Below are 23,290 nucleotides of genomic sequence, written 5' to 3'. Positions count from 1 at the left end.
TTTGGGCAAAATGGGTGTTAGTAATACCATTGAAGTTCACCTCAAAGAATAGGCTGAATTTTAGTATCACAATGTTCTAAAACTGTGCCAGAACCATGCTCTTAAAAGTTACTTTGCATGGCGCTGGAATGAACTAGAATAGAAGAAATCACTGGGCAGAAAACAACCATTTTGCCAGATGAATTTTCAGACAGACCAGTTCATTGTGCTGCTGCGCAAGTGCTTGTTGGCATAGCGGAAGGAAGATGCTTGGGATGGCTGTGTGGAATGTCTTTTTTTTCCATAGCTATACTCTTTATAAAAGCATTTGTTTAAATGCAGTTTTGTTGTGGGCCACCTACTACTGTTGCAGTGTCTAAATGAAAGTGTACACCATTTAAAGGGGAGGGGGGATAACAAGCTTACCAGTTGGCTGCTCAGACCAATCCAGCCCTGGAAAAATTACTTATCTCCCACATCCATATGTATTTATTCTGACCAGTTATTTCAAAGAAATTTAGGACACTTCTTCCTAATGAAATCATATTCTTACCAAATATATATGAGCATGGGTCTGAAAATAAGCAGGTAGTCTTCTCTATAGCACTGTTCTTTTTGTGTTGGACCTGTGGGCTTTATGGCCTTCGAAAGGAGTTGGATCCTTAGGAGCTGCTAAGGTAACCTGATATTCAGCCCTCTTTGAGGTGCTATATCCAGAGTTACCATTTTCTCTTGATGTTTCCATGGGTGGTAGTAAATAGCAATGCAAACACAGTATCTTTGAAACAGTATTTGGGGGGGGGAGGGGGGCGCGGCGGGGAATGTGATATAGTAGCAGTAGCTGTTTTAATTAGCTATGTAAGTAATGATATATTGTCAGTTTTGGTACTGTTTTCTATTAAATGAGGATTGTATTTAGAGGGGAGGGAGGGGAGAAAATAGCCTTCGTTTTCAAAAAAAAAAAAGACTTTTACAGGAAACTGCATGTTTTGTGTCTTAAGGGTTATTTTGAAAGCTGCAACATACATAGAAACAGGATAGCAGGTTTTGAAGTGAAAGCATATGCCAATCCTACGGTAGTTCGGTGTGAAATCCATCACGGACAGACTGGAGGAATCTATGTTCATGAAAAAGGAAGAGGACAATTCATAGAGAACAAAATCTATGCAAACAATTTTGCAGGTGTTTGGATTACCTCAAACAGTGACCCAACAATAAGGTATCATTTTCCTCATTGATATTTTATTACTTAAAAGAGATTCGATGGGGATGGGAAAAGTGCAATTTTACTTCATTTATTTATAATGAACTGTAAATATTCCTGTATATATAAAAATGAAATTGCTCTGTGTTATGTTGAACTGCATTTTTAATTTGTTTATATACATGGAAGTGTGTGTTTCTCCAAAAGCCACAGAACGTAGATTCTCTATTTTAAATCTGAATATTGCACAGTCCTAGACACTACATGTATAGTATTGTACAGTGTATTATAATAATTTTGTAATGCAAATACTTTTGTTTCTTAGGGGCAATGCAATTTTTAATGGGAATCAAGGTGGTGTTTATATCTTTGGTGATGGAAGAGGCCTTATTGAAGGAAATGACATTTATGGTAAGTTAATTTGCTTATTGCATCCTAAATTCTGAGAAAAATGAATATGTAAGTTGTATTAAATAACATTTTTGTTAACAGGTAATGCATTAGCAGGAATACAGATTCGAACAAACAGCTGTCCCATAGTTCGACACAACAAGATTCATGATGGTCAACATGGTGGAATTTACGTAGTAAGTATTGCCTACAAACAGGCATGCAAACTTGTTTTCTTTTCATATAAACTTTGGAAAAGGGTACTCTATATAAAATTCTTTATTGTACTTAAAATGACTGAATTTCTTACATTATAATTGTTATAGGTACAATACAGGTTAATTGTAATAGACTGAAGCTGGTGTTGATATTTAAAAGATGGAGGCTCTTATGAATGTCACTAAATTATTTCTACCGAAGTAAAAAATTTAAAACGGGAGAGACGGCAATTTCCCCATTTCTTGGATAAAAGCTTTTTAAAGGCTTAATTTTCATAGTATCATTATCATTGCTATAAAAAAAAGTTAGAAATCTGTGCAGCGTTTTTGGAGTGTAATGTTTACCACTAACCTCAGAAATTTTTTTTTTTTTTTTTGCCTTCAGGATGATATACATTGCAATTGCTGTACGGTCGTGTATTGTAAAAGTGAGGAATAAAGCACAATTTCCAGCATGTGCAAGGGCTCTGCTAATTGAACTGAAAGAGCTGTCAGGTTCCCTTAAGCAATACCAGATTTTGAGAAATACTTGTGTATCTTTCTGCCAAAAGTCAGCTAAGGTTCAGCTAATGCTGCAAATGCGCAGCTTCATCAGTTCATTCTGTAAATCTAACCAGAACAGCTTACCCTGACCAAGAATACTGTTGCTTTTATTTTTAAGTGCAAACGTGTGGTAAAGTTAGTTAGCTTAAGAGACATGCCAGTTTTTTGTTAGTCTGGTGGACAGGGCTGGGTGTAGGTTTGAGTGCCAGGAGCCACAGCTTTCATCCGATTGCGTGGCGCTGGGGAGGTACCTTTTCTACCAACAGCTAGCAGAGATTTGCAAATACTATGCAGAGCCTTGAAATACAATGATTTACATGCAGAATGTTCTTTGTTTCATGGCAAACATTCAAAATCATGATGTACTGTTATTTAAAAAAAAAAAAAAGGTGAAAATATATACTCAAATAGAAAAGAATTACTTTGCTACAGTAAAGAAGCCATGTTGGGGAGGGATGCGTACAACCAGAAAAACAGTATTGGCAGTTAGCAGGTTTTCTCAACTCTTAATTTGTCTTATATTTAGCATGAAAAAGGACAAGGTGTGATTGAGGAAAATGAAGTTTACAGCAATACTTTGGCTGGAGTGTGGGTGACAACAGGGAGCACTCCAGTCTTGAGGAGAAACAGAATACACAGTGGGAAGCAGGTGAGTTTTGCTCTGTGGTTACAAGGGGGCCGTAGAGGAGAAATTTCTTTTAGTGTGTGTTTTTTTTTTTTTATACTTCATTACTTTGGAACTAATAATGTAATCTCAATGTGTTAGGTTGGAGTTTATTTTTATGACAATGGACACGGCGTGTTAGAAGACAATGACATCTATAATCACATGTACTCAGGGGTTCAGATAAGGTAAAATGTATTCTGATTTTACATTAAAACAGATGTAGCTTGGCTTGTGCTCTTTTTGTGTCTTTTTAACTGTTCTTGTAATTTTGTTTCTAAAAGTAACTTTTGGAAATACAATATGTCTCTGCTTCAGCTTAGAAGAAAGTTACTACTAATACAGCCTGGTTATTGACTAGAATGTGTGGCCCTTGAAGTCTGTAAAGCTAAAATATGTTTGCATGTTTGGAAAACACTGTATTTTAGTAAGATTTTTAAGCAGTGAGAGATATGGGGCACTTCTGTAGAGGTGTTTTAACCATTTGGCCTTGGGAGATAGTAAACTGTTTTAAATGACTTCTTTGCTTATGTTTCTCTCTAGAACTGGAAGCAACCCCAAAATTAGACGCAACAAGATCTGGGGTGGTCAGAATGGTGGTATTCTTGTCTACAATTCTGGTAGGTTTGTTTTTCACATTTATCCAGAACTGTTTATGTTCTGCAATATTATCTCTTCCCATTTATTATCCTTTTTGATTTTTATTTTTTCCACCCTTCCTTCATTTTTAGGGCTTGGATTTATAGAAGACAATGAAATTTTTGATAATGCAATGGCTGGTGTGTGGATTAAGACAGACAGTAATCCTACGCTAAGAAGAAATAAAATCCATGATGGAAGAGATGGAGGCATCTGTATATTTAATGGGGGAAGAGGTAGTTATTTCCTTTACTGGCATATACCGAATATTCTGGATAAGAGTTTAATTTCAGATTAAGCAGTGTCCTTTTTAAAGTCCTCTTTAGAAACCTCGCTCTTGTCTTCTGAAGTAATAAAATACTTGTAACGAACATACACTGATGCTTTTTAGCCTTAATTACATCCGTAATACTGAAATCTGTGGGAGGCAGAGAGGTAATTATTCTTATCCAAGATGACTGTTAGCTTGCTGCTTAGGACAGTCCTTTTATCCCATCTGCTTTTGTAAGCTTTGCCATTTGACTGAAAGACAGCATTGAATTCAAGTCATGTAGCCAAAATCATGCATCTGAACAGTTCCAGTTCTGCCATTGTCAAAGATTCAGGGGGTGGGGGGGAAGGCAGATCTTTAAGGAATCACTTGTGTACTTGTAAATACAGAAGTGGCCCTCCTCTGAAATCCCCTGGCTGTTGTGTGTCTTGATACCAGCTTCTGATATTTTGTAGATAATCACTTGCTGTAAATGAGCTTAATGTTAAGTTAAGCATTTTAAAGTAATCCTGTCCTGCAATAACAAAAACGCAAGTTAAGCTTTGCTGTGGCAGAATGCTCCTTTTAGAAGACAAGAACAGAAAGATGTTAGGAAAAACTGAAAGTGAAAAATTTGGACAGTGTTTCCTTAAAGCTAATACAGAGTTTTCTGTAATGGTGCATATGATCCCAAATTCTATTCTGTATGTTGAAAAAATACACTTACATGATTATACACTGAGAATTACCTTAAAACTTGTATCGCTAACTTCAGTGCCATTGGTAGGTATTCCCCAGATGAAATTAGCAGGATGATGACACATGAGGTCTAGTGAAAATGTTTCACAGAATGGTTACAGGTAAGGAAATGTTAAAAAGCTGCTATGTCATGTTTGTTGGTCTGTCGTAGGTCTTCTGGAAGAAAATGATATCTTCAGAAATGCTCAAGCCGGTGTTCTTATCAGCACTAATAGCCACCCTGTGCTAAGGAAAAACCGAATATTTGATGGATTTGCTGCAGGTTTGTGTTGTTTAAATCAAATTTTGAAGTGTTAGAGTAAGCTCTTCACAAAGCTAACTCTGAGTTTCTTTACCCCACAGTATTTAGATGTTTTAACAGAGATTGGGGTGTCCCTCAGTGTATTCTATAAACCATTTGAGAACTCAGAATTATAGCCAGAATATCTTTACAGCAGTCTCTGGAGTTACTAGCATATTGAGAAACAACACATATTCTGCCTTCTCATTTTTCTGTGAAATACTTTTTCATTACTTTAGAAGAAATTGATAAAGTTGTAGAGGACATATTTATACTTGATCTGCTGGATGCTGGTTTGAATATTTTATCGCTGCTTTAAAACCTAGGAAACAGAGCAAATATACCTTTTGAAAGAGGTTTGAATTGCATCTCAAGTTCAACTTACTCACTGCACAAACTTGAAAAATTATTAAAATGAACATTTCTTACTCTGAAAGAGATGAAGAATGTTTAATAGTGATTTTTGTGCAATTTACTGTTTAATGATCGCCGTTCCATACGTCTTGCATTCCATTCCATTTCAACTAAAATTGCATTCTTGAGTTTTCTCCCATCTTTCTTTCAGAAGAAGCAAGTTTTCTGAGAAGAGCCTCTAAAGGTGTTGTTTCAGTGTGGTGGGGGGGAAGGATAGGTTGCTGTCAAGAGCAGTCCTGGACAAATGACTTGGAAGACACGGGTTACTGATAAAAGCTAAGATTTAAAGAAATTAATTTTAGGTGCCCATCTTGAACTTTTTTAAAAAGATATTTTAAAAAGGGTAAGGTATGTGCACAAGAACTTTAAAATATGTCTGAAGATGACAGCTTTAAGCACCTAAAAATCATATCCCCCTTGAAAATACATGATTATAGTACCATTTTATTATCAGATAAACTAGTAGTGTATTGTTAATCACAGAAACCATGCATGCCAGCTGTAGCTTTTAAAAAGGATTCAACAGAAGTATTTGAACCTTAGTTTTATAGCAAATTACAGTGCAATTTCTAGCTATATGTCATTTTCCTTTTTTCCCCCTGAGTTTATGATGGTTTAAAAAAAATGAACAGACTATAAATCATGAGAGGTACAAATGCACAATCACTAAGGATTTAACTTTTCCACTTTCTTTTCTCTTCTTTGTTCCCCTGACCCAATAAAGGTATTGAAATAACAAATCATGCAACTGCAACACTGGAAGGCAATCAGATTTTCAACAACCGCTTTGGAGGTTTATTTCTAGCATCTGGTGTCAATGTCACGATGAAAGGTGAGGCTGAGCCCTCATTGGTTGTGTCTGTTTACTTTGCATTTTTTAATTTGGTGCTGAGTTTTGGGTTTATTGTACTATTTTTTTCCATTTTTGGCTCAGATTTGGTAACTAAAGAGTTACAGCTGAAGGTAGTAAGCCAAGCTATCTTAGACTCTTAAGACAGCCAGACACTTTGAAAGGTAACCTAAGGTTTTCTTATCATATTAAAACTCAGTTATTAGCTCATCTGTTTCAGAATTGTTTCTGAAATGGTTACTGGTCTTTGGCCAATCTCAAATTGCAATTCTAAGTTAGTATAATGGCAAGAGTTTTGTCACATACCTGAAAACAAGTGTCCAGTAAAGAAACATGCCTCACTTGGCTTTTAGGATCTAAAAGCAGGATTATTCACATCCCAAATCACTTTTTTCAGAAAATAGGAAGAGTTTACATAGATAAAATTCCCTTGTATAGTGGGGAAGTGTGCATGAGACAGAATCCTCTTGGAGGAGATTGGAGTGATGGTTTGAATGCCAGACAGCTCCAGGAAGTTATTCCAGAAGAAAAAGGTTTGCAGAATTTTTACCTGCTTGGCTGTACTTGTTACACCTTTTCCTGCATATTCTTTACACCACTTAAAACAAACTCTGGCTCCCTGCTTCATGGCTCCTGGGCTTACTGACCTGCATCAGTCAGTGCTGTGATGCTGCTGGGAGCGGACAAAACTAGTTTGAGGTGCACTTTGGGACATGACATGAATAACAGAGAGGATTATCAAATTCACTATGCCTTGGACACATCCTCTAAATGGTGGTCCTAATTCCCACTTCCTTGTGTTGGAAAGTGCTGCTGCCTTAAACTCCTTTGGGGGAAGAGCCATGCTTTTCTGCTTTCTAAGGTATGTGTAAAAGTCCTTATGGTAGAGGAGAGGCTTTCAAACATTGGGGTTTCAGACTTCTCAACAGAAAACTGAAGCCTGGTAGGAAAGGCTTGTTCCTCTAACCATTTATTCACAAACCACTTCACAAAGAGTATTTCAGTGAAGTCTTATCAGGTATTTTACGCAATGTGTGCAAAGAGGAACAGTCTGGTCTGAGGAGTGCACTGTGCTGTCTGGGCATCTGCCTTGTAATCTGGAATTGAGGATTTGATATGCTTCCAATGCCAGAACTAAAATGCAGGCATAGAACTAACTGTTCCTAATCGGTTTAGTTCTTAGAGGAGGGCGGGCCCTCTGCTTTAACACCTCAAGAAAAAACTGCCATTGATCTGGGTGTGATTAGTTCTTGGCTTTTTTTCCCCCCCAACAGATAACAAAATAATGAACAATCAAGATGCCATAGAAAAAGCTGTCAGTAGAGGCCAGTGTTTATATAAGATATCAAGTTACACCAGCTATCCGATGCATGACTTCTACAGGTAACAGGTTCTTTTCTGTCACCTACAGTATGGTTTTGAAATAAACAGTTTCTCTTCTGGTGAGACCCCTAAAACGGTTGCCATGTCTCTTAACACACAAATGTGTGCTCTTCCTCAACTGCAAGAGGATTAAACAAGTTCCCATTGTCTTGAATTTACTGTGGGCTTGAGGGAAATGTATTGTTTCTGTGAACCTGAGCCTAAGGGGTTCCACAGCAGAACTGCTTTTTTGAAACAAGCAATCAAAAATATGCCCTGAAGTCCAAGTTCATGTAAAATTCTCGGTTTAGAATCTTATGCACATCCTTTCTTTAGTGTTGTTCTGCCCCCACATATATTCTCTGAGCACTTTACTCAGCTCATCTGTTTTTGATTCATGCCTGATGTGATGCATTTTACTTCAGATGTCACACCTGCAACACCACAGACCGTAATGCCATATGTGTGAACTGCATTAAGAAGTGCCATCAAGGACATGATGTAGAATTCATTAGACATGATAGGTATGTTTCAAACAGGTACATCAAGCAGTTTTGACAACACATGTAAAGTAGAAACTAAAGAGCTCTCTTTCTTCCTTAGGTTTTTCTGTGACTGTGGTGCTGGAACACTGTCTAATCCCTGTACGCTTGCTGGAGAGCCTACACATGATACAGATACACTATATGACTCTGCTCCACCTATAGAATCTAACACATTGCAGCACAACTGAATTCCTTTCAGAAAGAAAGTCCTGCCATTCTAATATCATAACTGTTAAAACTTTTTTTTTGGAGGAAGTTATACTTGCCCATTTCTGCAGAAAGAGACTGTATTAAAGTGGATGTGTGAGGTGTTGACACTATGGAGCTCAACCTACCAAAAAAGAAAGTGGCAATATGTTGACTCAGGATAACAGAACTGGGCGTTTTAGCATTACTGTGTAAACAAAGACTTTGAAGGGACAGAAGTGAAGAAAAATAAGCTGCAATTTTGTACAGATACCAACTTCTGAAAGCTGGTGTTTTTACAAGTAGCATTGAGACGCAGTCCAATTTGCAGTAGTACTATTCTGTAGACAAGCAGCATTCTTTGTTGCTGCCTTTATGGACATGGGTACCAATTGCTTTTGTAACATGGTAAAAAATGTGAGCTAGCACTTCTGCATTTCTTTTGATTTTTTAACATTTATTCAGATTGAGAAATATGATTTTAATGCTTTAATCTCATGTAGTTTGTTTCTAATTTCAAGCAAAAAAATCTTATTGTACTTGAATGTGTCCTGTTTTGTTAGCACACCTAGACTTGCTGTAACTGTACTCATGTCCCAGTATGTACGTTCTTTCTATGAAAGAGAAAACACTAATCTTAAATTATATCCAGCAATTTTTCTGGTGTCCTCTGAAGTTAGAATAATCTCCTTCCCTGCCCCCGCGATAGTCTGTACTCAAACCACCCTAACAAAAAAAGCGAGTGTTTTAATGAGACTTCCTAGACTATAATGCACTATAAAACAAAGTACCCATGTAACTAAGTTTTGTGAATGAAATTTTACTATGTTTTAAAGTACACAGTAGAAAGTCTCCTCAAAACAGTCTTGTACTTTACTCTGTTCATAGTTTTTTTTGAACAGTCTGGACATTACTTACATAACCTGCTGGAAATCACAGCAATTTCCTGCTCTAATGAAGCTGAGACAAGTATATATACAGCCCTATACAGTTTCATAGCTTTTTTCCATTTATGTGTATTGGTGACAGTGGGTAATCAACAGCCTGAAAGTGTATGCATGTACCATAACATCTAGACTTAATATATTGTGGAGTACTCAATAACCATTATGTAGAGGGTAGGTAAGAATTAAAGGGTTTAATTTCCTAGGAAAGACAATGGAAAAATGGTCATTTTTAAAAAATAAAGTTTATTAGATCATAATGTTGTCTGATACCACCTTTTTGACAAACCACCACTACAAAAACACTTGTGTTCTTAAAGATGATTGATCATAGCGGTAAGTTTCTCCACAGCATTTGTGTCGTGCGTTGCACCATCCACCACCAGGCACAGATACCTAAGGAGAATAACAAAGTCAGCCTCATGGGGCATGGACAGTGAGGGGCAAGCACGTTACTGGCACAGGCTTAGAAGACAGAGATGCCATTTTGTGTCTGGTGTAAAGGCTGCCAGCAGCAGCCGTCAGTGCCTGATGCAGGGGCAGCCACCACTACTGTGATGTCCACCGCTGCCTCACAGTGCAAATGAAGCGCTTAGCTCTAGAGACTAGCGTGGTGACCCAGGTCTTAAAATAGTGCATTACTCATCGTATCTGCCATCTTGTAGTTAGGCTGTAGTACCTCCCTCCCTCACTGCTTGTTAAGTACATCTAATGTTCACAAAAATAGTCTCACAGCACAGGGGGAAGTTAAAACTATGAGCAAAAGCCACCACCCAAATTTTAAAAGGGATACGTACTAAACTTAAAAGTGAAAAACCCAGGCCTTACCTAAATATTCGCAGTGAAATGGTAACTTTTTCAAACTCTTTTGCTTTTCTGTGCCCCTTCTGAATAACTTCCTCTGGAATATTAGCAAGTCTTGCTGCATTGAAGCCATAGCTCTTTGGACATGCTCCTTCAATGAACTTATACAAGAATGTAATTGTTTCCTGGCTTGGATCTTCGCTCTCGTTTTCAACCATACATGCCTAGAAAGAGGCAAGTAAGTTACAAGGTCAGCACATGTAATGCTTCCCCACAGACTAAAATGTGTGAAACCACATCTGTTTCTCAGGACAGAAGAGTGCATGCACAGCACAAGATCTGCCACCCACGAGGAACCACCCTGTCCTTCATCAGTGCTCCCAGCTGGTGCCGTACACCTTACACATACCATGTGACCAAGCCGCACAGCCACGTTGTGTGAATAATCCTCCACCAGCGAGTGGTAGTGCGTGGAGAACAGGGTCCGACACTTTATTTTCTCTGCAAGTTCTTTCACAACTGCACTAGCTATAGCTGTTCCATCAAAAGTAGCTGTGCCTCGGCCTGGAGAAGAAAAGGAAAAGCAAAGACAAACGCAATGTAGTTTGCCATACATCAATTCACACTGTTTTTTCTCTGTTCTTCCCTATGTGGAAGACTGACCAACAGCCCTGGGTAGTAGTGATAGCCACCAGCATCAGGGTGAAGTGACCTGAGTATTTACCCTGTAACAATCACACTCTCTTCTGCACCACCAGGGAAGACATTTCTGCTCTCTTTGAGACTCGCTACTGGCTTGCTCAAGGTTTGCTACAAGTGCTTATGTAAAGGAAAGCAGGAAAACTTGGCTAGAAAGAGGCTAGTACTGATTGGGGGGTGGGAGGTGGTGTATTAGTTTACAGGGCACCTAAGTAGTACATGTTTTAGAGAAAACTATATAGATACTGACCAGTTACAACATTAGGACCATCATGATAAAACTGCCCCTGTGTACCTGGCTGTCATTTAGAGAGCCTGACCACCTTACACCTAGCCTTTAATCTAAATTTCCATCTATTACAAGAAAAAAGGAGTAATTACCCAGTTCATCCACAAGAACAAGGGAATGCTCTGTTGCATGCTGGAGGATGCTAGAAGTCTCACTCAATTCAACAAAGAAGGTACTTTCACCTTTAAAAGAAAGGACATAAAAGTAGTCAAAGATCTGAAAACCACAACTAAACCCCCATTTAAATCTGCACTAGTGTCTTGATAAAGCTAAAATGAAACTTGACAGCAAACTGAAGACAGACAAAAAAAACATACAGCTTTTTTTCCAGCATGAAAATGATAGGTCTCCATTTGCCAGAAAAAGCATGGTTTTGTTCCTTAAGAGTACAGTTAACTGAGTAAATTAGACAGATAAGGCGGCCTACAACTTCTTTTAATAGCTCATCAGAGGTACCAGCTGGACAAAAGGAAGGGCACAAAGGATACAAGATGAGATTAATCTTTTGCCCCTACTTGCTCTTAAATGCATAAGGCAGGCCTCTCAGGTGTGTGGCTTTTCTCTGTGAAAAAGCAAGCAGAAAATCTTAAAAAAAGACTAAGAGACTAGACTTAATCGGTGTGGTTGTTGATGTCATAAGGTAATGAGTTATCCAGGTAATTAAGTAGAGTACATATGGGTACAACCTCGAGTGAAGTATGACAAAAGGAGTATACTGCTGCTAAGGACTGACCATCTTACAAGAGTTCCAGCAATGCAAATAATACAAGACCTGAAATTGTTTTTTAGCAGATTACAAGCAGAAGTATCATTACTATTCACACCTTTGCACATGATAAATCCACATGTATAAAGTCCAGATTTACTAGTTCCTTGTAGGATTCATTCCAAATAATCAGATGCAGCAGCAATTAATGTAATTCCAGAGCAGGCAAGCATTTACATCCTGTACTCATGCTGCATGAGCACTGCTGTGCTCTAATGTAAGTTTTTCCAACATGAAATACTAAGGAGTGTCCAGCAATCCTGATCTCCTGCATTTATTAAAGAAATTTCCATGATGTAATAGATTTTTAACAATGTTTAGGAATAACCCATTTGTTCGCTTTAGGAAATAAACCACTAAAATTACATAGACAATTTTTTAAATTATATTACTTGAAAGTTACTTCATGAAAGTTCTGTTGACATCCGTTAGGAAATGACTGCCATGGAACAACTTTTGCTATGCTTTCATTTCTACACAGTGTGGAAACGTTAAAACATTTGTGCACATTTGGAAAAGCTCTCAGTTGATAGGTAAAAAGTTGAAAATGCTACCATCTTCTGCAATAGAGAGAGGTGATCCAGAAAGGGCAGCTTTTATTTCTACCATAAGCACTTAAGTACTCTCCCATTCTTACGATTTCTTTTTGTAACTGAAATTAAACAAAATGGAAAACAGTTGGGCAAAGAAAGCTTTAATAAAATTCTCTAGCTGCAAGGAAAAGCCTTGATTTAGGGAAGTGTAAATATTTTTTTTTAATTAAGAACTCAGAATGATTCATTTCCAAATTCCTTATGTGCAACAAATTCAGTAGGCTTAACTCCTTTCGTGTTCACTGACCCACATTTTTCAGCACAAAGATCACAGAAAATCTGCACCCTCCTTAAATGAGTTGTGATACTACTCTTATTACCATAAAAAAATACTTTGTTTTTCTACGAGGCTACTGGAATGTCTTTCCCATTCCAGTTCTTGTGTCATTCTCCACTTCTGTCTTCCTCTCCACAAAAGAAACAAAATACTCCAAGAATTGTCAACTACTGCTTCTGAGAAGGAAGCCTGCCTCTCTCTCTCTCTCCATCATCTGAAGAAATCAGATTTCAGACATAAGGCAGGCATTCTGATTGAAAAAAGGGACCTCGAGTTCTTGCGGAAGGGTACAAAAACAACTCCTCTACGACAGCTACCTGAACATCACTGTCCTACTCCAGAACACCTAGAAAAAGATACCCAAGTAGAACACAATCAACTGTGCAATATCAAAACTGATATTCCTCAGACTTGCATCCAGCTGGAAGGTGGGCTTTTAATATTAAAATTCATTAAAAAGAGGTCCTATGTGTCTGTCAAAAATAACGGTCTGTCAAAAATAACGGAGGGCAAGCATATAAAACAAATCGAGCATAACTACAATCCTGTTTCTACTCTGAACAATAATAAGTAATAAATTAGTTGCCCAGCTCTCCCTGCAAAATCAACAGACTCTCCCTTTCCAACTTGCCTCTCAAAGCAAGACAAGAAACTTGCTTGGTGGCAAAAGCACTTTGGACAGCTGGATTTCAGAAACTCACCTGCCATAATCCTGTCTGAAGCACCAAGCCTTGTAAATACTCTGTCAATAGGTGTAAGCCTGCAGACTTCAGCAGGTACGTAGCATCCCAGTTGAGCCATTATAGCCAGGAGACCAGCCTGCAGAACAAATATTGTAACAGTTAAATTTTTACCATGTGCTTGGAGCTTCAGTTCCTCACAGAGAACGAGGGAATGAGACTCGTATTTATTTCCCCTAAAACAAAGAGTAGAGTACATAAAGCTTCCCACTGTTTTAACAGCTCCAGGCTGCAGCATCATCATCTGAAGTAGGACTAAACTACTCTGAAAGCCTTCAAAACACACGTTATCACAGCAAGCAGTGTTTATAAAGCAAACTCCCTGTTGCTTTCCCAGTTGCTGCTGATCTGTTTTCATCGTGTTCAACCTGCAGAAGCATCTTTTGCCAGATGATGCCAAGTCCTGGATAAGGCCACTTGAAAAAGATAAAAGATACTCTATCACTTTTTCCCAACCATCTCTCATAAGAGAAATAAAACTTACTCTTCACCGAAGTAAGCGAAAGTAGAAAATCTACTACCTAAACACGGGCATTTTCTACCGGACTGTATTTCATCTTTACATTGTACAAGTGCTGTACTGTGCTGCACACCCCGAAGACCACTGCTGAGACCTTTGACATTTATAAACAGCCAAGTCATCAGTTCCTTTATGCAAAACACAGAGGTACTCTGGAACATTCGCTCTTATGTAGATTGTCAATCACCTGTCTCATGAGCGTAGATTTGCCACCCATATTCGGGCCAGTTACTAACACACAGGAAGCTTCACTACTGCTATCTTCATCTTTGCTGCCTATCACGATGTCATTAGGAATAAAGTCATCCCCAAAGAAAGTTTTTGTAATGCATGGATGGCGTGAATTTTTAAGTTCCAGAAAGGGAGGAGCACTATCCACAGGCAGTAGAATTACAGGTCGGCACAGTGGTCCATCACCATCTTGACTGTAGTTAGCAAGGGACATCAAGACATCTATAAGATTAAGAGAAATTCCAGTAAGTCACGCTTCCACTTTTTTTTATTCATTCACTGGAATGCATGTACTTATTGAATAGCATTTTTGAAAAACACAATTTTCCATTTCCACGCCATTTTCCTGTTAAGGAAATCACCCAAATAGTACTCCAGAAGAACAAGGAAAAGGCAGGGATATTCACAATGTCTTTCCTCATTCCTTCCACATTTCTACTGATGTCAGATCAAAAATTCTCCCCTCTATTTTTAATTTAAAAGTCTTTAAAATCGACATCATTTAACTTCAAAAGCTATTTTGTTAAGGTACATGTATAAGATATTATTTTCTGGCATTGGTTTTTAATTTGGAACAAAAAGAAATCAGCTTCTGTGACAGTGAATTACTTTGTTAAGAATCATAATACTGCTTGAAAGTTGCCAGAATAAATTTATATAAACATTAAGATTCCATTGGCCTAGGAGAAAGCAGCGGCACCACAATCCCCCAACAATTAGGCTAGCTCTAAGGTTCTAAAAGCTGATTACCTACAAAATGAGACCTTGTTATGTGTACATAAAGTCTCTAAAAATCGCATATTACAGCTGAGCCTAAAAGCTGTCTCCCTCTCTACTGAAAATCAGTTCAGTACTTACCCCGGTACTGCAGTGTAGATAATGCAACTGCCTCCCACCTCTCCCAGCCCACTCAGAGAATCCCTTCCTAGACAACACTCGCTGCCTGCCTGCCCTCCCTTTTCTGCCCCAGGGGCATTCAGAGAGTGCTTTCATTTTTCCCTGGAACAAAGACATCCCAGAGCGCCTCATGCTAGCAGAAAATTCACAGTACAAGAGTACACCAGTCCTGAGAAGGGAATACAAGGAGACTGTTGTACCCCAGAAATTTAAGGAAGATGTGGGGAAGTCTTCCTACTAGACTACCTTCTTCAATGCAGTGACAATGACCACGTTTTTTATTTTTAAAGGCTGCTGAGAAAGCAGCCCACTCAGATGGAAGGGAGATGACTGGCAGGTTAGACTTTTATACCTCCATCTGCATCATTGCCTTCGTTTAAAAAGAAGCTACTAACCCATACACGAGAATCCTAAAAGCAGTGAGAGACCTACCAGGCTACGCTGAACTGTGAGAAATACTCAGCTGCACACCTACAATGACACAACAGGAATGAAGAAAGAGCTTGCAGACGTCAAGACCCAGGCAACTGTTCTGCCATTTACTGACAGGAAGGAAACAGGTGATCACTGTTAATCATCAGTGCTGTTACCACACTCAAGAGTTTTTAAACTACAAATTAAGTGCTGGCAACACATCTTTTCTTGCTCATCCAGATCAGATTTCATTATTTACTAAACAAAAGTTTTTTTACTATGTGTCAGAATGAAGAAAACCTCTTACCTAACACAGCAATGCACTCCACAGCTGTCTGCCAGTCTTTGCTATTTTTATCGAAGTTGTAAAACAAACGCCTCATACAGTCTTTTAGCGCTGCATCTCTGCGCTCTTCAGCATTAACCATTGCAGCCAGCATCTTCTCGATCTCCTTGGTCCAGTAACGTTTATATCCCTTCCTTGTTGACTTCAACTCATATTCCTCAGGCAAATTACGTGATACTACACTTTCCGGTATTTCCATTTGGTATCGGTTTTTGCCTGCCCCCCAGTACAGCACGGATTTGAATCCAAGCAGTTTGCGTTGCTTATCCAGATAATTGTGAAGATCTTCGTCAACAGCTTTAATATCCTGTAGTGCTTTATCATAATCAGGGTCAAAACCTGCCTTTGGAGTAATCACTCCTGTCTTTCGAGCCTGGTTATGATCAAAAGCAGTATCCCATCTTTTAAGCTCTGCACTCAAATCCGGGAAGTGGCCATCTGGATTTTTGGCTTTGCGAGTGACTAGCTGCTTAAGGACTCTGGATTTGAAGTCACTGGCAACTTCTTCCATGACATCAACAATTTCAGTCATTACTTTAAACCCCTCCAGTGCAGACAAAAAGTCAGCAATTTTTTTTTTGCTATATTTGATTTCTTCATAAAAGATGGCCCTGCTGTCAGGATGGTTCTGACTTTTAAGAGGTGATCCAATACTGTGAATTTTGCTGAGCAGCCTTTCAAGGTCAGGAAGTTTCTTCAGGTGCTCACTAACTTCCGACATTTTATCTGGCACTGCCAGAAGGTCCTCAACAGCATCTAAACGATCGTTGATGGATTTAGGATTACAAAGCGGAGCACAGAGCCACTGTTTCAAGAGCCGCTTCCCAAATGGCGTACAACAAGAATCAATCCTTTCCAACAAAGTACCTTCTGTGGTTCCATTGGTTCCGTTCTGCAGGACTTCCAAGTTCATCAGGGTGACTCCATCCAGCACCATCCGCTGGTCAGTTTTAGCAAAGAAACTACTTGAACTCGTAGTTCTTGCGGTATCAATATCCACAGGGATATACTCCTCGAAGTTTGCCAGTGATAACAGCTCCTGATCAATCAGACATTTTTTGAGATAAAAGACACATCCCCCAAGAGCTGACAAAGCCAATTCACTGTTTTCACCAGGAGTTAATCCCAACGAGTCACTCTCTGAAGTCAGAGATCTGATTACAGAGGGGAGAGAACATCCATTTTCAGAGTTCTGCTTCTCCTTGAAATATCCTTCTTCAAGAAGGACTTTTAGTGTCTTAGATGCATTCCAAAACTGGGAACCAGAGATCAGCGCTTCCTGAATGCAAGAAACAAGTGAGCCCTTCAGTATCTTCTGTGTGTCCACAGACAGGTTCCCCTTCTCATACAGTACCTGCACAGGAGTGTAATGCGCTACTAGAGTCCTAAACCTTGAACAGTGCCGGTCATCTGAGAACTGGCCTACGTAAAACTTCCCCACCGACGTGTCAACAAAGCAGACCCCATAAACACGTTGTCCAGAAGAGTCATCTTTTTCCTTAACGCACAGAAGGTATTTGTTATGGTTCTCAGAGGGATCACAGTCCAGAATGCTGTAAGTCTGAGTTCCTTTGGTGATGATTCTGCATATTTCCCGGCGTACAACCTTGTCAAATTTTGTTGGGTGGGCCATTGACTTGTAGCGTGTTTCCATCATTTCAGGAGTTTCTGTTTGCTCGACACGGGCTACCTTGTAGCCTTTCTGCACTAGAACATCAGAGAATCTGCCAAACGCTGTTTCTGGAAAACCTGAATGGGCCCAAGTGCCTTTCATAAAGATCAGGCCCAACTCATTTACACCAGTGACCGCATCCATATGATACAACTCATAGAATTTCCCAACTTTGTAGAAAATCACAGCATCGAAGTTCTGACTTTTCAGCTGCCACCACCTCCGCATTCCTGGTGTACACTTGTTGAGATAGTCCTCAGGTACATACAGAGTACACGGGTCATAATCAGGGTCACCTTGCCGCTTCCTGTGCGCATCTTTCTTTTTCCCTTCCTGCAGCCAGTCGAGCTTTTCATGTTCCCATACTGCAAAGCCGCTGATGCCTCCACTGCAAGTGTTTGCCTGAGATTCAAAACTTTCAGGTGCTGCAAATGATGTCAGCTTAGACTTGGCTTCTAAAGAAACTGTTGCTGCTCTTTTGGGCGTTTCAGAACGTTCATTTTCTAAGCTACTCCTTTTAGCAGGCTTGTTTATCTCTCTTCTCTTTCGTTTGGAAGGGACTTTTATGGGACTTTCTGCAACACTCTCTGCGTCTGTTTCTGTGTCAGTAGATTCATTTTCATCCACCCCACTACTGGCTTCCTCACTGCTTGCCGCTTCTTTCACATCAGGCTTGAACTCTACATCAGAGCCATCATGATCACTGTCAGAATCCAACACTCTCCTTCTTTTAGCTTTTACGGCATTTTCCCTGCTTGTTACACGCTTATTACTCTTCACATCTTCCTCACTATTGCAGTCATCACTGTTGCCTGATGCACTTTCACTCATCTGCTGAAAAGAGACATTATTTTACCTGTAGAAAATTCTGACTACAAAGTAACGCATCGCTGCTGCAAAAAGAAGTGCAAAAATACGCAGTAATGCAGTAGCTACAATACTTCAAGCAAGAGACAATACAGCCACAGCCAAATCCATCTACCTTCACATTGGATAATGAACTGCTACCAGCCAGTGGCATAATTATTACTCCTCTTTATATTCTTTACAGCCTCATCCATTACCTTGCATAAGTGATGCTGATGAACAAAACATTTAAACTGGACAAAAGGCATTCGGTATATGAAATTCAGCACAAAGGAGAAACGCCTCCATAAGCTAACTCTGTGCTGTAAGTTTTTCCTACTGACCTATGTCAGAAAAGGGATTGGGTTTTGCAGCCTGTCGGTACTAGTCTATGTGAGTTTTGCCCATGATTACTTTTTTGAGTTAACCACCTATTTCCACCCACAAACATACTACTTTATAGTAGAAAGAAACAAAGTAAAATCCACCATTTGCCTTTTCAGCCTGAAAATTTAAGAACTGCTGGACAAAAACAGTAGTGGAGGGACCGCGATGAGTACAAAGTGCCAGTGCCCACTGCACTGTTGCCACGGACGTAACACAATGCTTGGAGTGGCACCTGTCCTCCAGGGCAATGTCACATTGGAGAAAGAGTAATGGGCCATGCCGACACAGGAGGTAAGGAAAAGCACTATCCCATCAACAGTTTCCTCATACCACACCTTTCCAAAGAAATCTATTCCAATGCATATGGTGGTACTGAAATAAGATTTGAATCATTCACACTACACCGTGAATACAATACAACAGAAGATCTCTTTTTAGCTACCCCACCAACAAACTGGTGTTAACAATACAAGAATTTGTATTTTAGTGCTACTCTGTAAGATAAGGGTAGACTCCAAAAATCCAGTTTAAAACCTTAAGATGAATACTCAAAAAGTGAGAAATTTCTATGTTATGACAAATTAAAATTTCAGGTCAGTCTTAGGGGAACTTGGAATATGAATAGCAGATAAAGAAGATAAAAAGATGCACCAGAAAAAAAGTACTTTACAAGTGAGAAAGTGGGTTACCAGGGAGTGATCAAAGAGAGTTAGAGAAGTTAAGTAACTTCTGAGGTCAGTCCTTAACATAGAGAACACCAAAGAGATATCAGACTTGTCTTTCCAACTAGAAAAGGTGAGACACCAGCCTATGACCTGACAACACAGAAGCAGTACAAAAAAAAAGACATATGGATACATATGCATGCAGGGTTAAAGTGCAGATAAGCTGCAATTACCGTATCAGAGAACTGCAGGATATTCCATACTTCGCTCCAAGAGAGAGCTTTGAAGTTCTAACACTGTTTCTGAAAATGACAGCGAGTAAAAAAAATTTTACCTCCATTTCCTCCTCTTCCTCCTCCTCTGTGTCTGAAGGTTCACTGCATACTGCCAGTTCAAGCCGCTTAGTTTTATCTTTACTCATTGCATCGTCCGCTAACACCATTGCTCTTTTAATTTCAGGCTTTGTACTGTAAAACATACCTCCCTTCAGCGTCTCCCCATCTGATGAACCTGTAAAACCACAAATAATTTGTCAGAAACTGAAGTTAGCCTAGCATTTAGCCAGTCCTTTAGTTAGTGCTCATACTTCACTTCTAAATGTATTCAAACAACTAGTATAATTCTCTAACATTATGTTGTTACCAGTCATTCCCACCACATCTCAAGTATAGCAATCCATCACTCAGCCTGATAAACTCCCCCTAGAGAAAGTCTAAACACTCACAAATGAAATGCCTACCTAGCATATGAACACTTGAAGAACTGCTTCTGTTTCTGTAACTCATTACCACATCTGAATATTTCTAAGCTAAGCTCTAAACATCCTCACACTAGCTATAGTAACTATTAAAAAACAACACTTTATACTAGCAGTGCAGCAGACCTGACTGAGACCACACAGCTATTTTAGCAACAATAGGTTAAGTTCAACCATAAAGTTATCTTCAAGTTACGGGCATCAGTCATCTATGGCATAGACCTCTTGGATAAAGCTCTTCTGGCCGTTCAAACTGCTCCTGCAAGTGCAGCAAGGCGACCAGACCCAACACCAATCTATTAGCCAGATTAGCTGATCATCAATCACACTGGCAATTCACCCTGACAGTGCAGGGTATCAAGCAAAGCCTACTATTAATAACTGCACCATTCCCTCATCCGCTTTTATATCCCTTGAGCACCATAGTTCCTCATTCCACTACCTGTACATGAACACAAAACCAAAGCTAAGCCATCCACAGACTGATTTCTAGAAAGGCTCCCCAAAGATGCTGAGATTCATCTCAATGCCATGCTCAAGAAATGAATGGTATATATGGCATATATTCAGCTTGGGGAGAGAAAGAAGGACATAGGAGTACACTATAGATGAGGAAGGGCGATTCTTTTTTCTGCTTTTGTAAGTTTAGCTGGCTGCATATGGCAGTAGGATCTGCCTGAATAGGTCCTTAAACCTGCTTTTGTGCATCCCTTCATAGGCTGCTATTAACTGAAGCTTCATCTCTAAGTCAATGGCAGACAAAAAGCAGCTCCCTTGTAGGAGGCCAGCTACCTCAGAAATAAGCCAAACAGAATTCTTTCTCTTTGAGCTTGCATGAGTAAAGCATGGAGTTACAAATAGCTGCTTCTACAGTACAAATACAACATGTTAACAAACCAGATCTCCATTTTAGTTTTGCAAATGCAGTGAGACAATTTAAAAATATTTTCCATTTAATATTGAAATTTTAACAATGGCAGCAGAAAAATCCCATCACCTAATTTAACTGCGTACTCAACTGTGCAAGACCTGCATATTCACTTAACCAACTTGTATGTAACGCCACTTCTTGCATGCCCAACTGTTAGAGGTCTAGCCCTGTGCTGTCTGTATTTATTCAGTTACAAACAATAACACAATGTAAGAAACTTCTCCATTTTCTTACCCAAAGACTCCAACACTCTTACTTCGAATACAAAGATGATTTTTGTCTGAATTTAAAAGCAAAGCATGTATTTTAAATATTTTTACTCTGTTCTGCATTAACCGCATTTCTTAGAGATAGACAAGTGTTTCTGTGCTTAAACATTTCGAACACTTCTTATTTTTCAATTCTCCTTACCTGTAGTTGCTTCTAAGTGCAACAGTGCAAGCTGTTAAAATATATTTGAGTCTTTTAAAAGACCTTCAGAAAGATACATATAAATCATGGACCAATTCACTTGCATTAAATTATGCTAACACTTATGGTAATAACAGTACCATTTAAATTTAAAACTAACTATGGCTTAAGCGCAGTACATTTAAGTATAAACAAGCCAAAAAAAGATTAAATGTTCACATGATATGGAACACACTAGTAAAAAGAAAGAAACTGTTTAAATTCAGTTGTTTCACTGACATCATAAGCCAATCCTAAAGTGTATCAAAAATACTGTATTACACCCAAAGTACTCGTCTGACTAACAAGACAGTTTACAGGAACATGATTTACACATGGCAGTTTACAGCCAATGTTTTACAGTTTTCAGCAACAGTAAAATTATAAAACCAGGGGAAAACAGATCATAATTATTAACAAGGTGAGATTTATTGTGCAAAATGTTTTAACTCTTGATTACATTTCATTTTTTTTTTTACATTTTGATTTTTGACATTTTTTCAAGATGACAAACACCAACTTTGCTCTGTAACAACAAGCACTACCCTAACACACACTATGAATTTTCAAGTTACATATTTTATTAACAAAACTTTACTGCGTTGCTTAGAAGAAATTAACACTGCAAATTAATTTTAGTTACCTAACATCCCATGCCTAGTCTTTTGATTCTGGACAAACTGCAGTTCACAAATAGCTGCCTAAAAACTGGGTTTGACACTCCTAATATTTTAAGGATTTCAGGGCTAAAAACTGAAACAGTGGATTTATCTTTTAGATCTTTTTTATATTGATGGGAGAAATAAAGGGAAAAATATTTAAAACATAAATAAGCTTTGTGTTCTAATCTAATAAACAAGAGGGCTTTGTGGTTTATGTTTAAAGAACTGTATAACCATAAACACACCTATAACCCTCAAAAACTTGCTTTCTCCAACTTACAAAGTACAAAACACGCTTTCCCACTCAATATTAGTCTTGGTTTTGCTGCTCTTTCTCTATGGAGAATATAATACCTTATACTCCACACCTATTTTTCCAAAACAAGTGGCATATTTCCATTTCAAAAAGTTTTATTTATCTCTCTTACCTTTATATGGCCTCAGATATTTAATACTGACCCAGCCCCTTGTAGGGCTGTCATCAAAAAACTGTACGTGGATACGAGTGGATTTCCCTTTTCCTCTGACTATTGTTCTTTCAGTCGGATGGTTGTATATGAGGCACGGCCACCAAGGATAACCTTCCATCTTGGCCCAGACCAAGTCACCAGGCGAATACTCACAGGAGACACTGTAAAGACAACCAATGCGTAATTTAAGGAACATAAACAGTTAAAGCAGCTCTCTGCATGAATGTAACTGCACACTACTTCCCAGTGGCTTGCCCTCTGAAGGTCTTGGAAGACTCCGAGGTGGTGCAACCTGGATTACACAGGCCTTCTATACCACCACCACCACCACTCCCTCGAAATGACTTTTTGGATTTGCTCCTCCAAGTTCTGCTGGATCCCCAGAGCTTTATGGTCACAGAAGACCGGCTGAGGTCAGAAGGGACCTCTGGAGGTCATCTTCTCCGACGTCTGCTCAAGCAGGGCCACCTAGAGCCACGCGTAACCAGACCCTCCGTGGACTGCTTGAGGGAGGGGGAAGAGAGTAACTGCGAGGTGCAGCTGGCTGGCGGCTCAGGCACCTGCCGTCGTGGCACGGAACAGAAAATAAATTTAGACAAAAAAAAAAGTATTCCAAAAGCGGGAAAAAACCCTAGAAGCACGGTCCC

The 23,290-nt window shown here is 39.1% G+C and overlaps 2 protein-coding genes across 3 annotated transcripts in view; one reads left to right on the top strand and one right to left on the bottom strand.

Moving 5' to 3' along the window:
- Positions 1–9,487, top strand: part of FBXO11 (F-box protein 11) — a 38,750-nt gene extending 29,263 nt beyond the window's left edge. Inside the window, exons 11-22 of the mRNA XM_010294386.1 lie at positions 981–1,198; positions 1,509–1,594; positions 1,676–1,770; positions 2,861–2,983; positions 3,101–3,186; positions 3,542–3,618; positions 3,730–3,873; positions 4,798–4,908; positions 6,065–6,172; positions 7,465–7,573; positions 7,978–8,076; positions 8,156–9,487. Coding sequence (XP_010292688.1) covers positions 981–1,198; positions 1,509–1,594; positions 1,676–1,770; positions 2,861–2,983; positions 3,101–3,186; positions 3,542–3,618; positions 3,730–3,873; positions 4,798–4,908; positions 6,065–6,172; positions 7,465–7,573; positions 7,978–8,076; positions 8,156–8,285 — 1,386 coding nt within the window. The 3' untranslated portion in view covers positions 8,286–9,487. The remainder of the gene's footprint in view (positions 1–980; positions 1,199–1,508; positions 1,595–1,675; positions 1,771–2,860; positions 2,984–3,100; positions 3,187–3,541; positions 3,619–3,729; positions 3,874–4,797; positions 4,909–6,064; positions 6,173–7,464; positions 7,574–7,977; positions 8,077–8,155) is intronic.
- Positions 9,454–22,794, bottom strand: MSH6 (mutS homolog 6). 2 transcript variants are annotated; one of them, XM_010294387.1, is made up of 9 exons: positions 22,602–22,794; positions 19,708–19,883; positions 15,765–18,309; positions 14,103–14,368; positions 13,357–13,474; positions 11,112–11,201; positions 10,441–10,595; positions 10,056–10,255; positions 9,454–9,623 (listed from the first exon to the last, which is right to left on the bottom strand). In XM_010294387.1, exons 1-9 carry the CDS (start codon positions 22,759–22,761, stop codon positions 9,542–9,544), a joined length of 3,792 nt encoding a protein of 1,263 aa, XP_010292689.1. In that variant the 5' UTR covers positions 22,762–22,794; the 3' UTR covers positions 9,454–9,541. The 2 variants fall into 2 exon arrangements, with proteins under 2 accessions (XP_010292689.1, XP_010292690.1); XM_010294388.1 differs by having other exon boundaries at positions 15,765–18,306.
- Between the last annotated feature and the right edge of the window lie 496 nt (positions 22,795–23,290).

This window comes from Phaethon lepturus, unplaced genomic scaffold (assembly GCF_000687285.1).
Source record: "Phaethon lepturus isolate BGI_N335 unplaced genomic scaffold, ASM68728v1 scaffold10959, whole genome shotgun sequence".
In the NCBI taxonomy this organism is placed as follows: Eukaryota; Metazoa; Chordata; class Aves; order Phaethontiformes; family Phaethontidae; genus Phaethon; species Phaethon lepturus.
Note: the sequence above shows the minus strand (reverse complement) of the source record. Positions and strands in the feature narration are given on the sequence as shown.

Bases quoted from the DNA above. Each gene is read 5' to 3' on its own strand.
- MSH6 (XM_010294387.1), bottom strand. From the start codon at position 22,761: ATGGAAGGTTATCCTTGGTGGCCGTGCCTCATATACAACCATCCGACT. The intron at 19,884-22,601 runs GTAAGAGAGATA...GTGGTTTTACAG, and splicing joins ATATCTGAGGCCATATAAAG to GTTCATCAGATGGGGAGACG. The intron at 18,310-19,707 runs GTAAAATTTTTT...GTCTCTTTTCAG, and splicing joins AGGAAGAGGAGGAAATGGAG to CAGATGAGTGAAAGTGCATC.